The sequence below is a fragment of the Tursiops truncatus genome, chromosome 2 (assembly GCF_011762595.2).
Source record: "Tursiops truncatus isolate mTurTru1 chromosome 2, mTurTru1.mat.Y, whole genome shotgun sequence".
NCBI classification, from domain to species: Eukaryota; Metazoa; Chordata; class Mammalia; order Artiodactyla; family Delphinidae; genus Tursiops; species Tursiops truncatus.
The window spans coordinates 27,604,115-27,622,559 of NC_047035.1; the positions used below are offsets into that span (position 1 = coordinate 27,604,115).

Here is an 18,445-nt window from a genome sequence, read left to right on the forward strand (position 1 = left end):
TTCACCTCTCTCCTCCTGCCTCTAGCTGTTCTGAATACCTTGCAGTTCTTTGAACACAGTGTTCTCTTAACCTGGACCAGTCTTTGCCTGTACACCCCTCTTGTGTGCTTCCATTACATCCTGTTTGTCACAGCTTACTTTGTGAACTCCTTGCTGTCTTATTCATCTTTGTGTCTTCGGTTTAATATACTACGTAGGCATTGTTGTACAACTGAGTTAAATATCTTAGTCTTATTGAGCCTGCATCTGGAGTCAGACAGGTTTGGGTTCAGATCCCATCAGCTCCACCATTTAAAGGGTGTATGGTCTTAGGGGAATTACTTAACCTTTCTCTTTGGGTCTCTTATATGTAAGATGGGGATGATAGACTTCATAGAATTGTTAGAAGGGCTAATGGAGGTGGTTTCTTTAATTGTTCAGGGCCCATTGTGGTGGGCCATAGATGTTGGTACTCTTCTTTCCTGTCTAGTGAATGAAAATTGAATTGCTTATCTGACTCCCCCACCCTATGTCATTGCAGTGACCAGATAAAGAATATTTTAATGAGAGGAATTCTGAGTTTTTGTGATTCTCGCATTCATTCAATAAATATTTATTTAATACTTAGTATATGCCATACATAGCTGGGGTTATAGCAATGAATTGCAGACAAGGTCCTTGAGCTCTAGTGGAGAACAAAGACAAAATACAAGTTAAAAAAAATACACACAATGTCAGGTAGTGATAAGTACTATAATGAAAAATCAAGCAGTAGGTGGTAAGGCGTGATTAATGGGGTGAAGTATTTGAGTGGCCAGCGAAGGCCTTTCTGAATAGAGAGAGAAATGGATTGAAATGATGGGTGGGACTCTTTCCGCAAAGATTTCTCCTTCAGGCCCATGTTGGGATGTGTTTTGTGTTAAGATTTCCAATTGAGGTTATCCCTTCCCTACTCATTTCATAAAATGAGGCTAAACCAGGCTAAATAGTTTCAGATTTAAAGACTGCTGCACAGAATTGAAGCAGGAAGTACCAACTCATCATTCATAGTGAATGTAGTTTCCTCATTACTTCAGGTCCATAATAAAAGCCCGTTGTAGGGACTCAGAATCTGTGAATTGTAAACCACATTTTCATAAAGACTAGATGATACCATAATAATTTAATAGATTCCAGTACCGTTTATTATTTAGAATGCTTGTTAATGGTGAAAATTGGAGGATGAATTAATTTTAGGGGATGAGATGAGTTAGTTATTGCCTAAGGGTGATTTATGTTTTGGAAATACAGAAAGAGAGAAAGCAATTGTGAGGAGATGTCATAATCATCACTGGAAAGGAAAGAAAAGCCTACTGGTAATTTAGATCACTTATACTTTTTTTAACCTCTTCCAAATAATCTTATTGGTCTAAGGTTTATTTTCATTGTCATTCTTCAAGAGTGCTGTTGCTATTAGTAATTCATTTTGCTAAATGAGATTATCTTTTATTTGGATATTACACTCAGTTATGGTCCCTGTGTTTCCCAACTAGCTTACAGATGAGAAAGCCAAACAAGATCATTTGGAGAGTTCAGCCTTGAGTCGTACGCTTATCACAATTTAAGCATAAAAATTATCAAGAAGGATCTTGGCAGTTGGGAAACCATTGGCTTATAACATTTTTTCACACTAAAAGCTGTATGAAAAGAGTGTTTGTGTGTGTGTATGCTATAGCTTTTTATTAAATATAAATTTATTTACTTATTTTTGGCTGCACTGGGTCTTTGTTGCTGCACGCGGGCTTTCTTTAGTTGCGGCGAGCGGGCTTCTCATTGTGGTAGCTTCTCTTGTTGTGGAGCACGGCCTCTAGGCACGTGGGCTTCAGTAGTTGTGGCACACGGGCTCAGTAGTTGTGGCTTGTGGGCTCTAGAGCGCAGGTTCAGTAGTTGTGGTGCACAGGCTTTGTTGTTCTGTGGCATGTGGGATATTCCCGGACCAGGGATTGAACCCATGTCCCCTGTATTGGCAGGTGGATTCTTAACCACTGCACCACCAGGGAAGTCCCTATGCTATAGCTTTAATTGATTTTATTTGGAACAGTTACACTTCAGCTCATGATTACTGTTGTCTACTGAGGGCTGATCTTTTTCTGTTAGGAAAAATATGTCTTTTTCAAATTTACATTTGATGTGACTGTTGTCCAGTGGGTTAGAAACAGGTCAATAAATAGATGGTTTAGTACAGAAGGCTAATTGGTACATTAAAATTTAATAATATTAAAATCTAGTTTATTTTTGTATTATATACAGATTTCTAGCTTTAAATTAAAACCTGACTGTGTTTCCTTCTCCATAAAAGTTAAACAATATGTTACTTTATTTATTTATTTAGTACAAAAAGCTTCAGCGTTTATTAAATAAAGAGGAGGTAGAAGATAGATGTGGGAACAGGCCAGGATCCCCTCCTCCTAACTACACATATGCAGACATACAGACACAACTGAGAAAATGACAGGGACAATTCAGGGGACAGACTGAAGGGCAGAGGGAAACAGCACCCTCCGAGAGTGGGCCCGGACCCAAAGGTGGGCTGAGGCCTGGGCCAGCGGTAGGCGTTCTGAGGGTTTATGCTTGAGCAGCTTGTAGATGAGCTCCTGGGCTCCTGCAGGCATGGAAGGGGGGAACCTCAGGTCCACCTTGACGATGCACCGATGCATCTCGTTGTGGGAAGCACTCTCGAAGGGGGGGTTTCCCACCAGCAGCTCATAACAGAACACTCTGATGCACCACAGATCCACCTTTTCATTGTGCATGCGCCCCTCAGTCATCTCTGGGGGCATGTAGTCCAGAGTGCCACACATTGTCTTCCTCCTTAGGGAGGGGGCGTGCACAGACCAGCCGAAGTCGGCAACCTTCGGCTCTCCGTGGAGCCCCAAGAGCAGATTCTGTGGCTTTATGTCTCTGTGAATCACCTTCTCCCTGTGGCAGTATATCAGAGCATCTGCCAGCTCCTCCATGGTCGTGGCTGTACACTGCTCAAAAGTGCAGCTCTGGGGGCTTCCCTGGTGGTGCAGTGGTTGGGAGTCCTGCCAATGCAGGAGACGCGGGTTCATGCCCCGGTCCGGGAGGATCCCACATGCCGCGGAGCGGCTGGGCTCGTGAGCCATGGCCGCTGAGCCTGCGCGTCCGGAGCCTATGCTCCGCAACGGGAGAGGCCACAACAGTGAGAGGCCCGCATACCGCAAAAGAAAAAAAAAAAAAGTGCAGCTCTTCTGCATGTTCTTGTAGAGCTCCCACCGGGAGGGCATACTCCAGAATCAAGGAGATCCTTGCCAGTCATAGAAGTAGCTGTAGAGACGCAAGATGTTGGGGTGCTGCAGTTGGGCCTGGATTTCAGTCTCCCTGCGTAGCTGGTGCTCCACACCCTCCTTCTGTACCTGAGACTTGAAGAGGACTTGGAGCGCCACGATGAAATGGCTTTTCTTCTCCCAAGCCCAGTACACATTTCCAAACTTGCCTTTGCCCAGAGGACTCCCAGTCTCAAAGTCGTCAATTGGGAAGGAACGCATTGAGAAGCGTGGGGTCCCACTGCTGTTCTCCACCACCTTCTGGACAGGGGCACCTGTGGGCTGGGCGTTGGAGCGGCTCATGAGGACAAGTGCAGATGGGGTTACAGGCTCCTTCCGGAGGACTCTCTGAGGCCAGACTGAGCTATCTGCTGGCCGTAGGGCCATGCATAGACAGTCTCCTTATGGATCCTTAGAGGGAAAAGGGGAGGGAACTGGAGCCCATGGCACAGCCCACGCCCCTGGCCACTGGCAAACTGGCAAATGACTGAACCTGCCTCTGTTACTTCATTTAAATTTCTCTTGTTCAACAGTTGTCCCCAGCCTTCTCTCTTTTCAACTGGTCTAGAGAAGGGGGCTGCTTAGAATTTGAAATTGCTATACATATCTTTATGATGACTTCTGAAGACTGAGCCTAGTTTCTAGGAAAAGGGAACAGATTTATAAAGGTAATCTAGTGAGGTGCAGTGACTTCTGTGTTGTTTCTTGTGTGAATTGCTAACTGGTGGTTGATCCTGAGCCATGGCCCCCAAATGCATATGCAGCCTGGCATCCTGGACAGTAGAGCCCTCTGTGAAATCAGCCAGCTGGCCACAGACCAGAATTCGGGCTCTGAAACAAGCCTCCGACTTGAGGGAGATTGATGTCATCTGCTTTATTCTGTGCCCCCAACCTCATTGTTCAACACAACGTGTGGGAAATCAAGGGACTAGTTGTTAAGAAAGAACAAGGCTTTGTTTGTGCCTGAAAGGGTCACGCTGGAGGTTTTACCGTAAATAACTTTGGAACAGTATGAAAAAAAACATTTGATCTGGCTTCACCCCCGCAGCAGTATTGTTAGGGCAGCAACTGGTCTTTCCTTCTCATTCCCCTCCCTTCCTCCCTCTCTTTCTCCAGCTCTCTCCCCCCGCCCACCCCCGCAACCCCCCAGTTCCCACCCCCCAGTCAAGTATGACGTATTGCCTATGTTGAGTTAATGTCGTAAATGCTGATAGAAGCAGGAGGAGAGCATCTATCCTTTATCATACCAGTACCTGGAAATCTTCCATGTCTAGTTTTCAGTACTTCTGTAAGCCTTCTTAAACTACTTCTGTGCTGTGCTCTGCCATTGCTGAATTGTGTTGGAAATTTGAAAGAATTTAGTGTTGCTAAATGCTGCTTATGGCCTTTCTAAGTTTGACTTTGTTCTGGGTAAAATCTAGATGTGATCCTTTGATTTCAGGGGTGCTGTTGGTAGACTTGGTACTTGCTCTTGTTTGAAAGATCAGAGTAAATTTGTTTTCTGCCCATTAAATATAGCTTCTGGGCTGACAGAGTCGTCCATGTTCTTAGTGTGTAGTACTTGTGGTAGTCTCTTGCAAGTATTTCTGATGCTATTTTTCTAGTGTAAAACTACAGCATCTTCAGTGATTTGGTGTTCTTTCTGATTGGACCCCACAGTTTAAGATTCACCGTGAACTATTACCAAATGAAGCATATAGACCCACAACCCTTGATCATTATATATGCACCCACAGTCCTCTCTTCTCCTCTCCCCACACTTAATGTTATTGGGTCCTTCATGTAGTTTATTACTTATTGGGTAAAACACTTGCAGGAATTGCTGAAGTCATCTGGTATTTCTTTCTATCCCCTGTTAGCAGCTAAAATGATTCATTGAATACCTGCTTTGTTAGGCATTTTGCATTTCTTCAGTTTCTAAATCTTACTGCTGCTTCCTTAAGGTTTACCTGTCTGTCTTTTCCTGTCTCCAACCATTTAGGCCCTAGTCACCCCTGGGTTTAGTCGATGCAGACTGCTTTATCTAGTTTGCCATCTATTAGCACTTTTAGATTGAAAGTATGGTTAGTGACCTAATTGTTTGTGGAGTTCTGAGTTATCACTGACAAGCAGTTACCATAATAGCAAAAATGCTAACAGTAACAACAACAATGCTAATAATTACACTTATTGAGTGCTTGCCAGCTGCCAAACACTGTTCTAGGCACTTTACCTTTATTAAATTTAATTTTCACAATAACCTTGTAAAGTACATACTCTTGTTCTTATTTTACATATGAGGCACAGAGAGGTTAAGGAACATATCCAAGGCCTTACAGCTAGTAAGTGGCCCAACTGTGATTTGAACACCAACCTGAGGCCTGACTCTAGAACCTTCAGCCTAACTACTATGCTGTACTATCTCTCAAAAGGAGAAAAGGGTAGGTGTTTCTGTTTTGGTTCATTTTTGTTCAATGTATAGGGCTTCTCCAAGGGACTTGGCTGTTTCTGAATTCCTGAGTTAGTCATTCAGGAGTTACAAGGTTTATGGTTAGCCTTAAAATAATATGTGCACATTGTATACTCAGTATTATACCCCAGATTGGTCATAAACCTGAGGAAGACAGAGTGTAGGAGCCTGTGTGAAGGAAATTACATCTTCAGAGTTTCACTAAAGCTGCAAGCTGATTGACCTCTGCTGCTATGGTAGCACACCCAGAAAGACGTGGATTTGGCTTTTGGTTTTTAACATATTCTTGGACTGGTGGGATATGGAGCTGATTCAGCAAATGAAAGCAATGTGTGACCTGTGACATTAGAAATACACAGACTTGCCACCTCCCCCGTAGATCATATGTCATTTTATAAGGGTAGGTATAGACTTGTCCAAATTAACTATTTGTATTTACAACATAAAAAGTATATGAAAATGTTTATTTACTTGCTTGGCTTTGATTATAAATTTCTTGAGAATCTGGAGGTGTATGTGTATATGTGTGTGTGTGCGTGTGCGTGTGTGTGTGTGTATGTATATGTATGTGTTTGACTTTATCTTTCTGAATAGTATTTTTTTACATAAGCTTTTTATCTTAGAACAGTTTTAGATTTACAGAAGAACAGTGAAGATAATACAGTTCCCATATACCCCACAGCCAGTTTCCCCTATTGTTAATATCTTATGTTAGTATGATACATTTTGTCTGTCACAATGAACAAGTATTTATACATTATTATTAACTAAAGTCTATACTTTATTCAGATTCCCTTAGTTTTTACCTAATGTCCTTTTTTCCTGTCCCAGGATCCCATCCTGGATATATTACATTTAGTCGTATTTCTTTGGGCTCCTCTAGATTATGACAGTTTCTCAGATATTCCTTGTTTTTGACAGCCGTTTGAGTTTTGAGGAGTACTGGTCAAGTATTTTGTAGGATACCCCTGTATTGGGATTCGTCTGATGTTTTCCTCATGATGAAACTGGAATTAAGGGTTTTGGGGAGGAAGACCACAAAGGTAAAGGGTCATTTTCATCATATCATGCCAAGGGAGCATATTGTCAGCATGAATTATCACTGTTATATTGACCTTGATCATCTGGCAGAGGTAGTGTTTGTCAGGTTTGTCCACTGTAAAGTTACCCTCCCCCCCCCTTTCTATGCTGTGCTCTTTGGAAGGAAGTCACTATGTGCAGCCCACACTTGAGTGGGGAGTATGCTTGACCTCCTTGAGGGTGCTTTTTCTAAAATTTCATAAGTTATCTGTGAGTATTCTGCATGGGAGATTTTCTTCTTCTCTCCCAGCTTGTTTGTTTGTTTGCTTGTTTAATCATTTATATCATTATGGATTCCTGGGTATTTATATATTGAATTACAATCCAATACTGCTTTATTTTGTTGCTCAAATTGTTACAGCTTTGGCTGTTGGGAGCTCTTTCATTTGGCTCCTGTGTCCCTTTGACAAACCCCTGTTGTTTTTTGTCTTGTTTTGTTTTCCAGCGCTTCTTTACTTTCTGGCACTACAAGATGCCCCAGGCTCATCTTGTGTATTTCTTGTCCCAGTCCTGGGGTCAGCCATTTCTCCAAGGAGCCCTGGTTCCCTTTTATTGGAGAATGGTATTAGAAACCAATATCTGGATGGGTAGTATTATTTTTAAGGTATCTTTTCCTGACACTTTTTTTTTTTTTTCAAACACACTTGTGGTAGCAGCAAGTGGCCAAAAGTAGTCCCAGCCTTCTTGCAACTTTAGAGTAAGGCTGAGAATTCCCTGAGCAGCAAGAGGAGCTAGGATGGGGAGAGAAGTGGTGCTAAAGAGCAGAGGCCCGCGGTTCGCGAGTGTTCATCCAGTTCCTTCAGGTCCCACCTCTGCGTTATTAGGTCAGGCAGATTGTTATGGAGGGTCACTAAAAGCATCCATGTGAATTGTATTTCTATCTTTAGCAAGGCTGTGGTTGAAAGTGGAGAGTCTAATATTGGTCACAGTCCTTTCACAAGAACCTTCCTGATAAACTGTTCTTGTTTAGTTCCAGGAAAATTATCTCTGAAGATAAATTTGTGAGCTTTCATCAGGAAACAAATGATGTGTAACCCAACTTGTTTCTCTCTTAGTCTCGGCTTCCAGAAAACTGAGAGCCAAATTTATTATGCACATACCATTTGCTTAGTTCAGGTTCTTGATAGTGCCTATTAGTTTCTTCCTCCAGGTGAACTGTATTCCTTAATTCCTAATTGCTTTATTTGCCTAGTGTTTGGGCCTAAGCTACTTAAAGATCCTTTTGAAGTAGGCAGGGTATTACCTTGAATGTGTGGTCAAGGAAGGGGGGCAGGCTTCAGGAGCAGAAGAACTGCTCAAGAACCTGTTTTCTCTGGCCACTGCCTAGAATCGTCCAAGAAAATCCAATTCTAAATAAGTCTTGTTTTCCCAGTGGACCTGTATTCTCACTTATTTGATGGTTTTGGTGTGAGTATTCACATATTCTTGACATCAGCTACTGTGCATATACATACAATTAACCCTTTCTTCCCTACTTTGTAAGTTGTGAACTTTGGTTTGCTTTTCTTCAGAAGGTGTTATCTAGAAAGAAATCTTTATTACTTCCCATTCCTTGATGTCATATGGGCAAATTTTATGCCTTGATATTACCTTTGGTTAAGAACTTTACAGTAAGTTTTATGTTTTTATTGTTAAGGGGGAATCCTTTAAGGGTTTGCTGTTATAGTAGGTGAAAGTGGCAGTTATCATATTACCAAGGTGGTTCTCTAGTAGAATTTAAGAAGAAAAAATAAAATCTCTTTAATTTTTGAGAGACCAGATGATCTTTTAAAGTGATCTGTAATCAGAACATTTTAATTAAAGAAATTTAAAACCATTATTTTGGCCTATTAGACTTTGCCGGCTCTGGCTAGTCACTGAGATTTGCCCAGTTTTTTTTTTTTTTTTTTTTTTTTTGCGGTACGCGGGCCTCTCACTGTTGTGGCCTCTCCTGTTGCGAAGCAAGAACCCGTGTCCCCTGCATCGGCAGGCGGACTCTCAACCACTACGCCACCAGGGAAGCCCTTTTCTTTCTTTTTTAAGGTCAGTGGCTTGGCTGCTTAATAACTGCAAAGTTATGAACTACGTGGGAAACCTACTGATTTTCAGAAAAATTCTGGGATCTGTTAGAATCCCCAACTGTCTATAAGAGCCTAACATGAAGGTTAAATTGTCAAGTTGCCTGTCTGGATTTCCAGATATCTGGATAGATACCCTTATATAGTTGTGTCATCTGAAGGTCATAGGGAGTATAGAAATGTGGAGACACTGATGGAAATGTGATCATTATCACACACTATTTCCAGGAGGTAAATTTCATGCTGATAAATGGTATAGGCGGTGATGGGTGTTTTGCCTTCAGCCTCTTGTAAAATATTTGCGTCTTTAATACATTTTCAGATGTCATAGAAAGAACCAGCAATGCAAGTGGTTCTACCATGACTATAGTTCCTCAGTACAGTGTAGAAGAAGACAATTTAAACAATTTTTACTCCTTCCGAGAACCAGTTGGAAGTGTGGATTGTATTCGAGTCTTTCAGAAAAACATGGCAGACTTCTTAATTCATTTTGCAAAGTACTCAATGAAGGATTTTTGCCACTGCTTAATAAGAGTTTTCTGACCTGTACCTAGGATCCTTTGTCATCTAAAGAGGCTCCTGTCCTTAAATAATTTTTTTGAAGAACCCTTTTAAAATCTTAGGAGAGGGGCTTCCCTGGTGGCTCAGTGGTTGAGAATCTGCCTGCCAATGCAGGGGACACAGGTTCGAGCCCTGGTCTGGGAAGATCCCACATGCCGCGGAGCAACTAGGCCCATGAGCCACAACCACTGAGCCTGCGCGTCTGGAGCCTGTGCTCCGCAACAAGAGAGGCCACCATAGTGAGAGGCCCGCGCACCGTGATGAAGAGTGGCCCCCGCTTGCCACAACTAGAGAAAGCCCTCACACAGAAACGAAGACCCAACACAGCCAAAAAATAAAAAAATATAAAAATAAATAAATAAATTTAAAATAAATAAAAGTATTCTAGGGCACAGGTATTAAAAAAAAATCTTAGGAGAATGCAAAGAGATCATAAGCTATTCTTCTAGGAAATAACCTGGTTGGGCAAATTTATGCCAAGTCTTGTAAGTCTGATTAAGTTGAATTGTCCTTTGTTTGGCTTTTTCTTTTAGTTGATAATTCAGGAAAAGTATCACATGAACAAGAGGCCTTTAGGAATTTTCAGGGCTAAATATTCCCATGCAGATTGTTTATTTATTGCTGACTTCAAGGCCTCTACCTTGTGGCTGCCTGCTAATCCCTCTAAGGTGGAGAATGCAGACTGAACAGTGCCAAGTCCCACTCAAGAGGACTCTCAGACTCTCTGACTTGCACCAACCCAAAGAATCCATCAGATTCTGTTAGTCTTTCTTGGCTTCTGTGCATTCCACTTCCTTCAGCCATTCCTGCTGTGGGGCTATAACATGGAATGTGGAAAGAGCATAGGTTTTAGACCCTGTCTTCAAATCTACCTACACAATTTATTAGCTCTGTGATAATGAACAAGTTACTAAGTTTCTGCCTCAGTAAAATGGGGATAATAAGACTGGCCTCTCTGGGATTGTTGTGAGGATTAAAGACTATGTAGGTAAAGTTTATAACATAATTCCTTAATCCCCGTATCCTTCCAAACCACTCAGTTGTAGACCCCAGACCTAAATCATATAATACTTTTCTTTGCTCCTGCATCCTGGCTGCTAGGTGCGGCCACTAGAAATCCATGGTCCCTGATCTCAGCTCTCACCTCAGTGGTGCCCAACAGTTCTTTTGTGTGATTTTAGCCAGCTTTCTTCCCGTCCTATGCAGAGGTCAGATATCGGTGGCCCAGAAGTTGTTTCTATAGACATTTTTTTTTTTGCAGTACGCAGGCCTCTCACTGCTGTGGCCTCTCCCGTTGCAGAGCACAGGCTCCGGACGCGCAGGCTCAGCGGCCATGGCTCACGGGCCCAGCCGCTCTGCGGCATGTGGGATCCTCCCAGACTGGGGCACGAACCCGTGTCCCCTGCATTAGCAGGCGGACTCTCAACCACTGCGCCACCAGGGAAGCCCCTATAGACATTTTTTGTTTGGCCTTGAGATAGTTTTTCAAATGTTGGGATTGGTTGTGAGGATTTAAAAACTAGGAGATTTCAAATAACAGTTAAAATGTTTAGGTTCTTTTGGAGAATTAGATTGTCTGAAAAGCTGGCATGCCATGGTAGTAATTGGTTTCTCCCTTGAGACCGGCCTGTCTCCTGTCTGCCACATTGTTCACCACACCCCGTGGACTTGTGCTGGCCCGTTAGACTCAGTGTATGCTGCTTGCTTGGTCTTTGTGGGCATTCACTTTTTGGTCTTGTCCTGTGGGCTCTCCGGTTTTTTTGTTTGTTTGTTTTTAAGTATTTATTTAGTTATTTAGCTTGCGCCAGGTCTTAGTTGAGGCATGCGGGATCTTCGTTGCGGTATGCATACGGGATCTAGTTCCCCGACCAGGGATCAAACCCGGGCCCCCTGCATTAGGGGCGCAGAGTCTTACCCACTGGACCACCAGGGAAGTCCCTGGGCTCTCCGTTTTTATTTTATTTATTTATTTATTTATTTAAATTTATTTTTTTTCTCCATTTTTAAAATTCCTCAGATGTGGCCCCTTCTCTCCATGCACAAAGCCTTCATCATCTCTAACCTGGAGTACTGGGTTAGTGTCCTAACACATCTTCTTATCTCTAGTATTGTCCCTCTTGAGTCTGTCTTCACAGTGTTACCAGATTTATCTTTCTAAACTGCAAGTTGAATCGCATCACTCTGGTTTCAAATTCTTCATTGCCTTTTCCACTTTGTGCGCAATAAACTCCTTAGCATGATGTTGTAGTTCTACATGATCTGGCTAGTATCTCTCCAGCCACTTAACCTCTCTGTGCCTCAGTTTCCTCCTGTGGAACATGGGAGAAAAAATACTTCTTACCTGTAGGGTTATAGTGAAGATCAAGTAAAAAATGCATATAAAGGCCTTGGCACAGTGCTCAGCATTTAGTAAGTGTTTAATAAATATTAGCTATTAGTGTTACGATGATACCATGTTTTTGTTCTGTTTTGTTTTTCTGGACCTAAGCCTTCATACTTGCTGTCTCTTTTACCCTGAATGTCTTTACTCCTATTCTTCCCTTGATTGCAGCTCATCCTTCATGACTCAGCTCCTGTGTCACCTCCTCCACGATACACTCTGTGACCCTCCATAATCCCATGGCACAGACGCACTCTCCACACTGCAGCGAAGTTGTCTCATTTCTTATTCTTCTCCTATTTATACTCTTAAGCCCTTCGAAGATGGGAACCATCGTCCACATCCTATTTCTCCAGTGACCAGTGCAGATCCAGGCATCTTAAATGTTTGACAAATTAATGAATGATCAGCATCATTCATGGCAGAAGATACTTGTTTAATATTACTGCTGTTACTCTTAGGGAATTTAGATGTGCCATAAAACCTTTTTTATTAACCCATCATTTCAAGTTTGTCTATCAGTGGTAACTATTCTTTCGTTATGTTTTTCTTCACAAAACTGAAGTAACTTTATTTCTGACCATAAGTGATACATGCCTTTGTAGAAAAAAAAATTATAAAGAAATCTCACTGCTCAGAAATAACTAGTATTATTAAAGTGCTTTAAATATATAGGTTTATATGTATACTATTCAATTTTTATATTTAAAATCTCATCTATAATTGAATCTTGTTTTACAAACAGCATTAGAACGTCCAGTTTAATATAATTAATCCACTGTTTTTGTGTTCTACATTTCAAGTAGCTTCCTGTCTTAGGTCATGAAATGTGCCTTCTGCCAAGACAACCATGTGCTCTAGAAAAGAAGCCTGAGACCCGGTCTGTCATATTACTGTGTCAAGCCCTTGCTTTATATGCGACCGTTCACTTAACAATATATGCCGCTTCGTCTGTGCTTACAGGCCATTCATTCTGTAGGAATGGAGCGGTTTAAGTTTGGAAAACTAGAGGCAACAACCTGGAAGACAGGAATTATCATTTGTGGAAGCCAAAGATGTCTTTTTTAGGAGTAACTTCTTGTTTATCCCCCTGCCTTCCCCCACCCCTTGTAGCCATTAACATAATCCACATAAAATCTGCAGGAATAGCTCTGCCAGATTTTTCCTCCGGGCATGCCTTCTTTTCCTTCACTCCTTGTGTCAGGTGCTCCATTTCCACTCTCCACCCCTCCCCCCAACCGTGTGTCAAGATTTGTTTTAAACAGGAAATGTGTTCTTATGTATCTTTCTCCTTTTTGTATATTCTTTCAGTAATTATCCACTTCCATTTTCCCTTTCTAGGAAATGATACTGATCTACATTCTATAAAGTGAACTTTTGCTAATAAACCCACTTTATATCAACTATTATCAACTGTGTGAAATTTGCTGTATTTGGGTTTCACCTTCTAAATCCAATTCCTGTCTTTGGGAATGGTTGGACCATAGTGATCATAACAGACTGTCTTTTTTTTTTGATAAATTTATTTATGTTATTTATTTGGCTGCATTGGGTCTTCTTTGCTGTGCACGGGCTTTCTCTAGTTGCGGCAAGCGGGGGCTACTCTTCTTTGTGATGCGTGGGCTTCTCATTGTCGTGGTTTCTCTTGTTGCAGAGCATGAGCTCTAGGCGCGCGGACTTCAGTAGTTGTGGCACGTGGGCTTCAGTAGTATGGCTCGCGGGCTCTAGAGCGCAGGCTCAGTAGTTGTGGCGCACGAGCTTAGTTGCTCTGCGGCATGTGGGATCTTCCCAGACCAGGGCTCGAACCTGTGTCCCCTGCATTGCCAGGCGGATTCTTAACCATTGCGCCACCAGGGAAGCCCTAGACTGTCTTTTATAGACAGTGTTTCTTTCCATTTCTCCAATTTCTATAAGTTCTCTTCCCAAGTATTATTTGCTGCCTGTTCTTACGTACTTTTTACTTTTAGATTACAGATTCTGCTGGCCATATTCTGTACTCCAAGGAGGATGCATCCAAGGGGAAATTTGCCTTTACCACTGAAGATTATGACATGTTCGAAGTGTGTTTTGAGAGCAAGGGTAAGTAAATCAGAGTATTTTCCCTGAATTAAGCATCATCTTCTAAGCAAGTTAGAGCATGAACTTTCTCTCTTGGTCTGGGCAAGAAGAGGAAATGAAAACTACATTTGCTGGAGTGCACACACATATAAGTGAAAGTTGGCGAATTGGTAGAGTTCTTCATGTGCAGGAGAAGGCATTTCTTGAATCCTGTGATATACTTGTCTTGAATGATAGAGTTGAATTTGGTATAGATGCTAGAAAATAGTGCATTTATATGCTAGTGACATGTTTTCTTTGGGATTAGAAGTAGGGTCTGTCTGACAAATAATGTATCGTCAGAAGCAGTTTCGATCTCCAGGGCACTTGCTATTTCCTAGTCCTGATAACTTGCTGTGGCTTCTTCTGTGCATCTCAAGGCCAAGAGTCCTTAGTAACTTTTAGGCTGATTGATTACCTGATGGCTTCTGTGCTCAGTGGTTGGGGACTTTTTCACTCCCTATTCTTCAGCTTCAAGGACACCAGACTCTAAAAGCTGTATGCATTTATACCTGTTATATTACTTGGGACCCTTTGGGGCTGCAGGACACAAAAATATAACTCAAACTGGCTTAAAGAGGAAGAAGAGAAAGACTATGTGACTCTCTGAACAGGGAGGTCTACAGTGTGGTACTGACTTCAGGCAGGGCTGTATCTTGGGGTTTTAACGGTATCATTGGAACCTTACATTGTTTTTAGTGCTTCCTCTTTTTGCTTCCATTTGACTTTATTCTCAGGCTTTCTCCGTATGGTAGCAAAAGGACTCCTGGCAATTTTACATTTATAGAATGTTCAGAACATACGATCCTAGAAGAAAAGCAAGCACCTTTGCCAACACCTCCAACATATTCCCAGGAATAGCAAAAGAACCAGCTGCTTTTAACAGTTAACCAGAAATTGACCCCTGATCTAAAGTGGGTCAGTTTAGCCTAAAAGCTAAGGGAGTTTGCCTGAAGTAAATGGAATAATAGATTAAGAATAGAAAATTAAAAGACTGTAATAGTGATTTCATGACTGATACCCTTCTCCCTGCTCCCACCCCTGCCAGTTCCAGGATGTCTCAACAGTATTCTAGACATTTCCACATGGTTGTGCTATTCTTACCTCAAAACTCAGACATCTAAGACTGTATTCATGACCTACTCTTTCAAATTAGTTCCCCTCACTCATCAGTATTAACACCATCCTTCCAGTTACTTGGGCGCACATATTTGAAATTACATACTTTTGTCTTTTCCAGTCTGTCATCAAGTTATGCTGATACTTCTTTCAAAATACCTCCTGTATCTGCCACCACACAGATCTGAACTCTAATCTTTCAAATCATGGATCTTGTCATTAGCCTTCTAACTGATATCCCTGCTTTTAATATATCCAAATACTGCCACCAGATTTATCTCCTAAAACACATCTTTCATTATGTCAGTCCTTTTTCAAAAGCTTTCCCTTCTTTGTAGTGGCAGTAATATTCCTGTTCTATAGAATGAAACACAGAATCATGAAATTTTCAAGCTAGAAGGGATTTTAGGCATCATGGCTTTTAATAGTCTTTATACTCTTGCTCCATCCAACCTTATCTTCCTCTGCCCATCAGGCCCCAGTCATTCTGGTTTGCTCTGCCTTCTAAACATGTCACATTTATTCATTTGTTGGAATGCTCTCTTCCCATATGAACATAGGTTTACCTTTAGTTTTGGGGGTTTTTTGTTTCTCTTTTTTAATATTTATTTATTTGTTTGTTTCGGCTGTGCCAAGTCTTAGTTGCCCCACGTGGGATCTTTGTTGGGGCGTGTTTAGTTGTGGCATGCAGACTTCTTAGTTGCAGCATGTGGACTCTTAGGTGCGGCATGCATGTGGGACCTAGTTCCCCTACCAGGGATCGAACCCGGGCCCCCTGCATTGGGAGTGTGGAGTCTTACCCACTGGACCAAAGGGAAGTCCCTACCTTTAGTTCTTTTAGAATGCATCCCTCAGCCGTTCTAGTCTGCTTGATATCCCAGTCAATTGATTGATTTATCCATCACTGTTCTAGGTGTTGGGGATATAGCAGTGAATAAAACGGAAGTCTCTGTTCTCAGTGGAGCTTACATTTTCATTGGAGCAAGCAGACAATAGACAAATATAAGTCAAATGGGGGCTTCCCTGGTGGCGCAGTGGTTGAGAATCCATCTGCCAATGCGGGAGACACAGGTTCGAGCCCTGGTCCAAGAAGCTCCCACATGCCGCGGAGCAACTAAGCCTGCGCGCCACAACTACTGAACCTGTGCTCTAGAGCCCGCGAGCCACAACTTCTGAAGCCTGTGCGCCTAGAGCCCATGCTCCGCAATAAGAGAAGCCTTGCGCACCACAACAAAGAGTAGCCCCCACTTGCCGCAACTAGAGAAAAGCCCGCGTGCAGCAACGAAGACCCAATGCAGCCATACATTTATTTATTTATAAAAAAAAAAGACGTCAGATGGTAGAGGGCTTTGGAGAGAAAGCAAACACCTTAAGATGTTGAGCATGTCTCAGAAACAGCAAGGAGGTCAGTGTGGCTTCCTCTGAATAGTGCATCACTTACTGATTGGATTGTTTATTTAAGTATTTGAATATATATATATCTCACACACACAGCCTTGTGTTGTTTAAGTGTCTCGTGTATATATCTTACATTCCCAATTTTGAACTCTTTGAAGGCAGAGATTATCCTTTGTTCTGAATTTCTGATAATGCTGATGCCATGCATGTAAATGCCTAGGAACTAGTACAAAAATGTGTGTGTATATATGTATAAATGTATGTGTACACACACACGTTATAGCCAGCGCTCAATTTCTAGTTTCATTTGTGTTTATTCAGCTGTTTATTCTGATGTGGAGACCTGATACCTTATAGTCTTTGGAGCACCTTTAAAAGACTGTCTATTTGTCAGGCAGAGAGAAATTTCAAAGGGTGTTTTTACGAAGGAGACCCTTTATGGCCATGATGTCAATTAAGGGGATGGGCTGGCTGTTCTGTGCAAGAAATTGTATGGTCTGGACTCAGATGGTCTGTGGTTTTGTGGTTTCATTCGTGTTTGAATAATGCTAAAGCTGTGCTGTGGCAAACAGAGATAGCGAGAAGAGTCTGTTAGGAAGAGAATATCTTGATCATTCCGACCAGGCGGAGCTGTGAGCTGCTTGGATTTCACAACTTTTTAAGTGAGGAAGGAGAAGCAAATATTTGCATTGAATCTCTTACGGGCAGTGCTGTGATCAGGATTGCACATTAGATTTGGGAGAAGATACCTTACTGGGTGTCACTTTTTGTTTTGCTTTCTTTTTTGGAAACCTAATTGGTTTAATGCTCAGAAGGTATCTGTGACTTGGCTTAGTTTCTTTCTTTTTCTTTTTTTTCTTTTTTAAATAAATGTATTTATTTATTTTTGGCTGCGTTGGGTTTCCATTGCTGCATGCGGGCTTTCTCTAGTTGCAGCAGGCGGGGGCTACCCTTTATTGCATGTGCAGACTTCTCATTGCGGGGGCTTCTCTTTGCTGCAGAGCACGGGCTCTAGGTACGCGGGCTTCAGTAGTCGGGGCGCACGGGCTTAGTTGCTCTGCGGCATGTGGGAACTTCCCGGACCAGGGCTCGAACCGGTGTCCCCTGCATTGGCAGGCGGATTCTTAACCACTGCGCCACCAGGGAAGTCCTTGGCTTAGTTTCTTGATCCTACCTATTCAGTCTTATAAGCTTTCAAATTGATCTTTCTAGTCTATCCAAAAGAACTTCTTTACTGTCTTTTAAACATGCCACAATCCTTTCAATAGCTGTCTTTGTTCATGTGTTCCCTTCTGTCCAGATACTTTGTCTGCCGTCAGGTGCTACCTCTCAAGTGAAGTCTGTCCACAACTAATCTCTTCCCTCTTCTAACCTTTGCTCCATAGTTGGGATTGTCTGAACCATTTTTGTTTTTTCTTTAAAGTTTTATATGCTTTGCATTTTTACTGTAGCTGGTATGCATATTTATGTCTTAGATGCCCATAGAATTATTTGAAGGCAGAGATTGCAATCTCTGTTCTAGCGCCTTGTGAGTTCTCAATGAGTAGTTTTTGAATTGACGTTTCAGAAAATCTCCAGTGTTTCTCAGGGTACAGTACCATTCTCTATGGCTTATGGTCTCAGGAACCACGATGCTTAACTGGCAATATTTCCCAAAACTCCTAATTTCATGCAGGCAGTTTTTAATTATACAAGTAATCAGGTGAATTCCAGGAGATTGAGACTGAGCAGTTTTCTGGGCCTCTTTTGAATCTTTCCCTTTCTCCTACTTGATGATGTAAGAATAGAATTAATTCCTTTTTTTTTTTTTTTTTTTTTTTTTGCGGTACGCAGGCCTCTCACTGTTGTGGCCTCTCCCATTGCGGAGCACGGTCTCCGGATGCGCAGGCTTAGCGGCCATGGCTCACAGGCCCAGCCGCTCCTCGGCATGTGGGATCTTCCCATACCGGGGCAGTGGACTCTCAACCACTGCGCCACCAGGGAAGCCTGAGTAGAATTC

General features: G+C 42.2%; 2 protein-coding genes across 3 annotated transcripts in view; one reads left to right on the forward strand and one right to left on the reverse strand.

The window, feature by feature from the left end:
• Nucleotides 1-18,445, forward strand: part of TMED10 (transmembrane p24 trafficking protein 10) — a 45,004-nt gene that overhangs the window by 5,048 nt on the left and 21,511 nt on the right. For both annotated transcript variants that reach the window (XM_019920884.3, XM_019920889.3), the window contains exon 2: nt 13,800-13,911. In XM_019920884.3, the coding sequence (XP_019776443.2) occupies nt 13,800-13,911 (112 nt within the window). The remainder of the gene's footprint in view (nt 1-13,799; nt 13,912-18,445) is intronic.
• On the reverse strand, nt 2,481-3,685 carry LOC101330378 (aurora kinase B-like). Its single transcript, XM_033850823.1, is given in 2 exon segments — nt 2,481-3,006; nt 3,199-3,685. Coding segments are annotated over 2 exon segments (936 nt in total). The 5' UTR covers nt 3,609-3,685.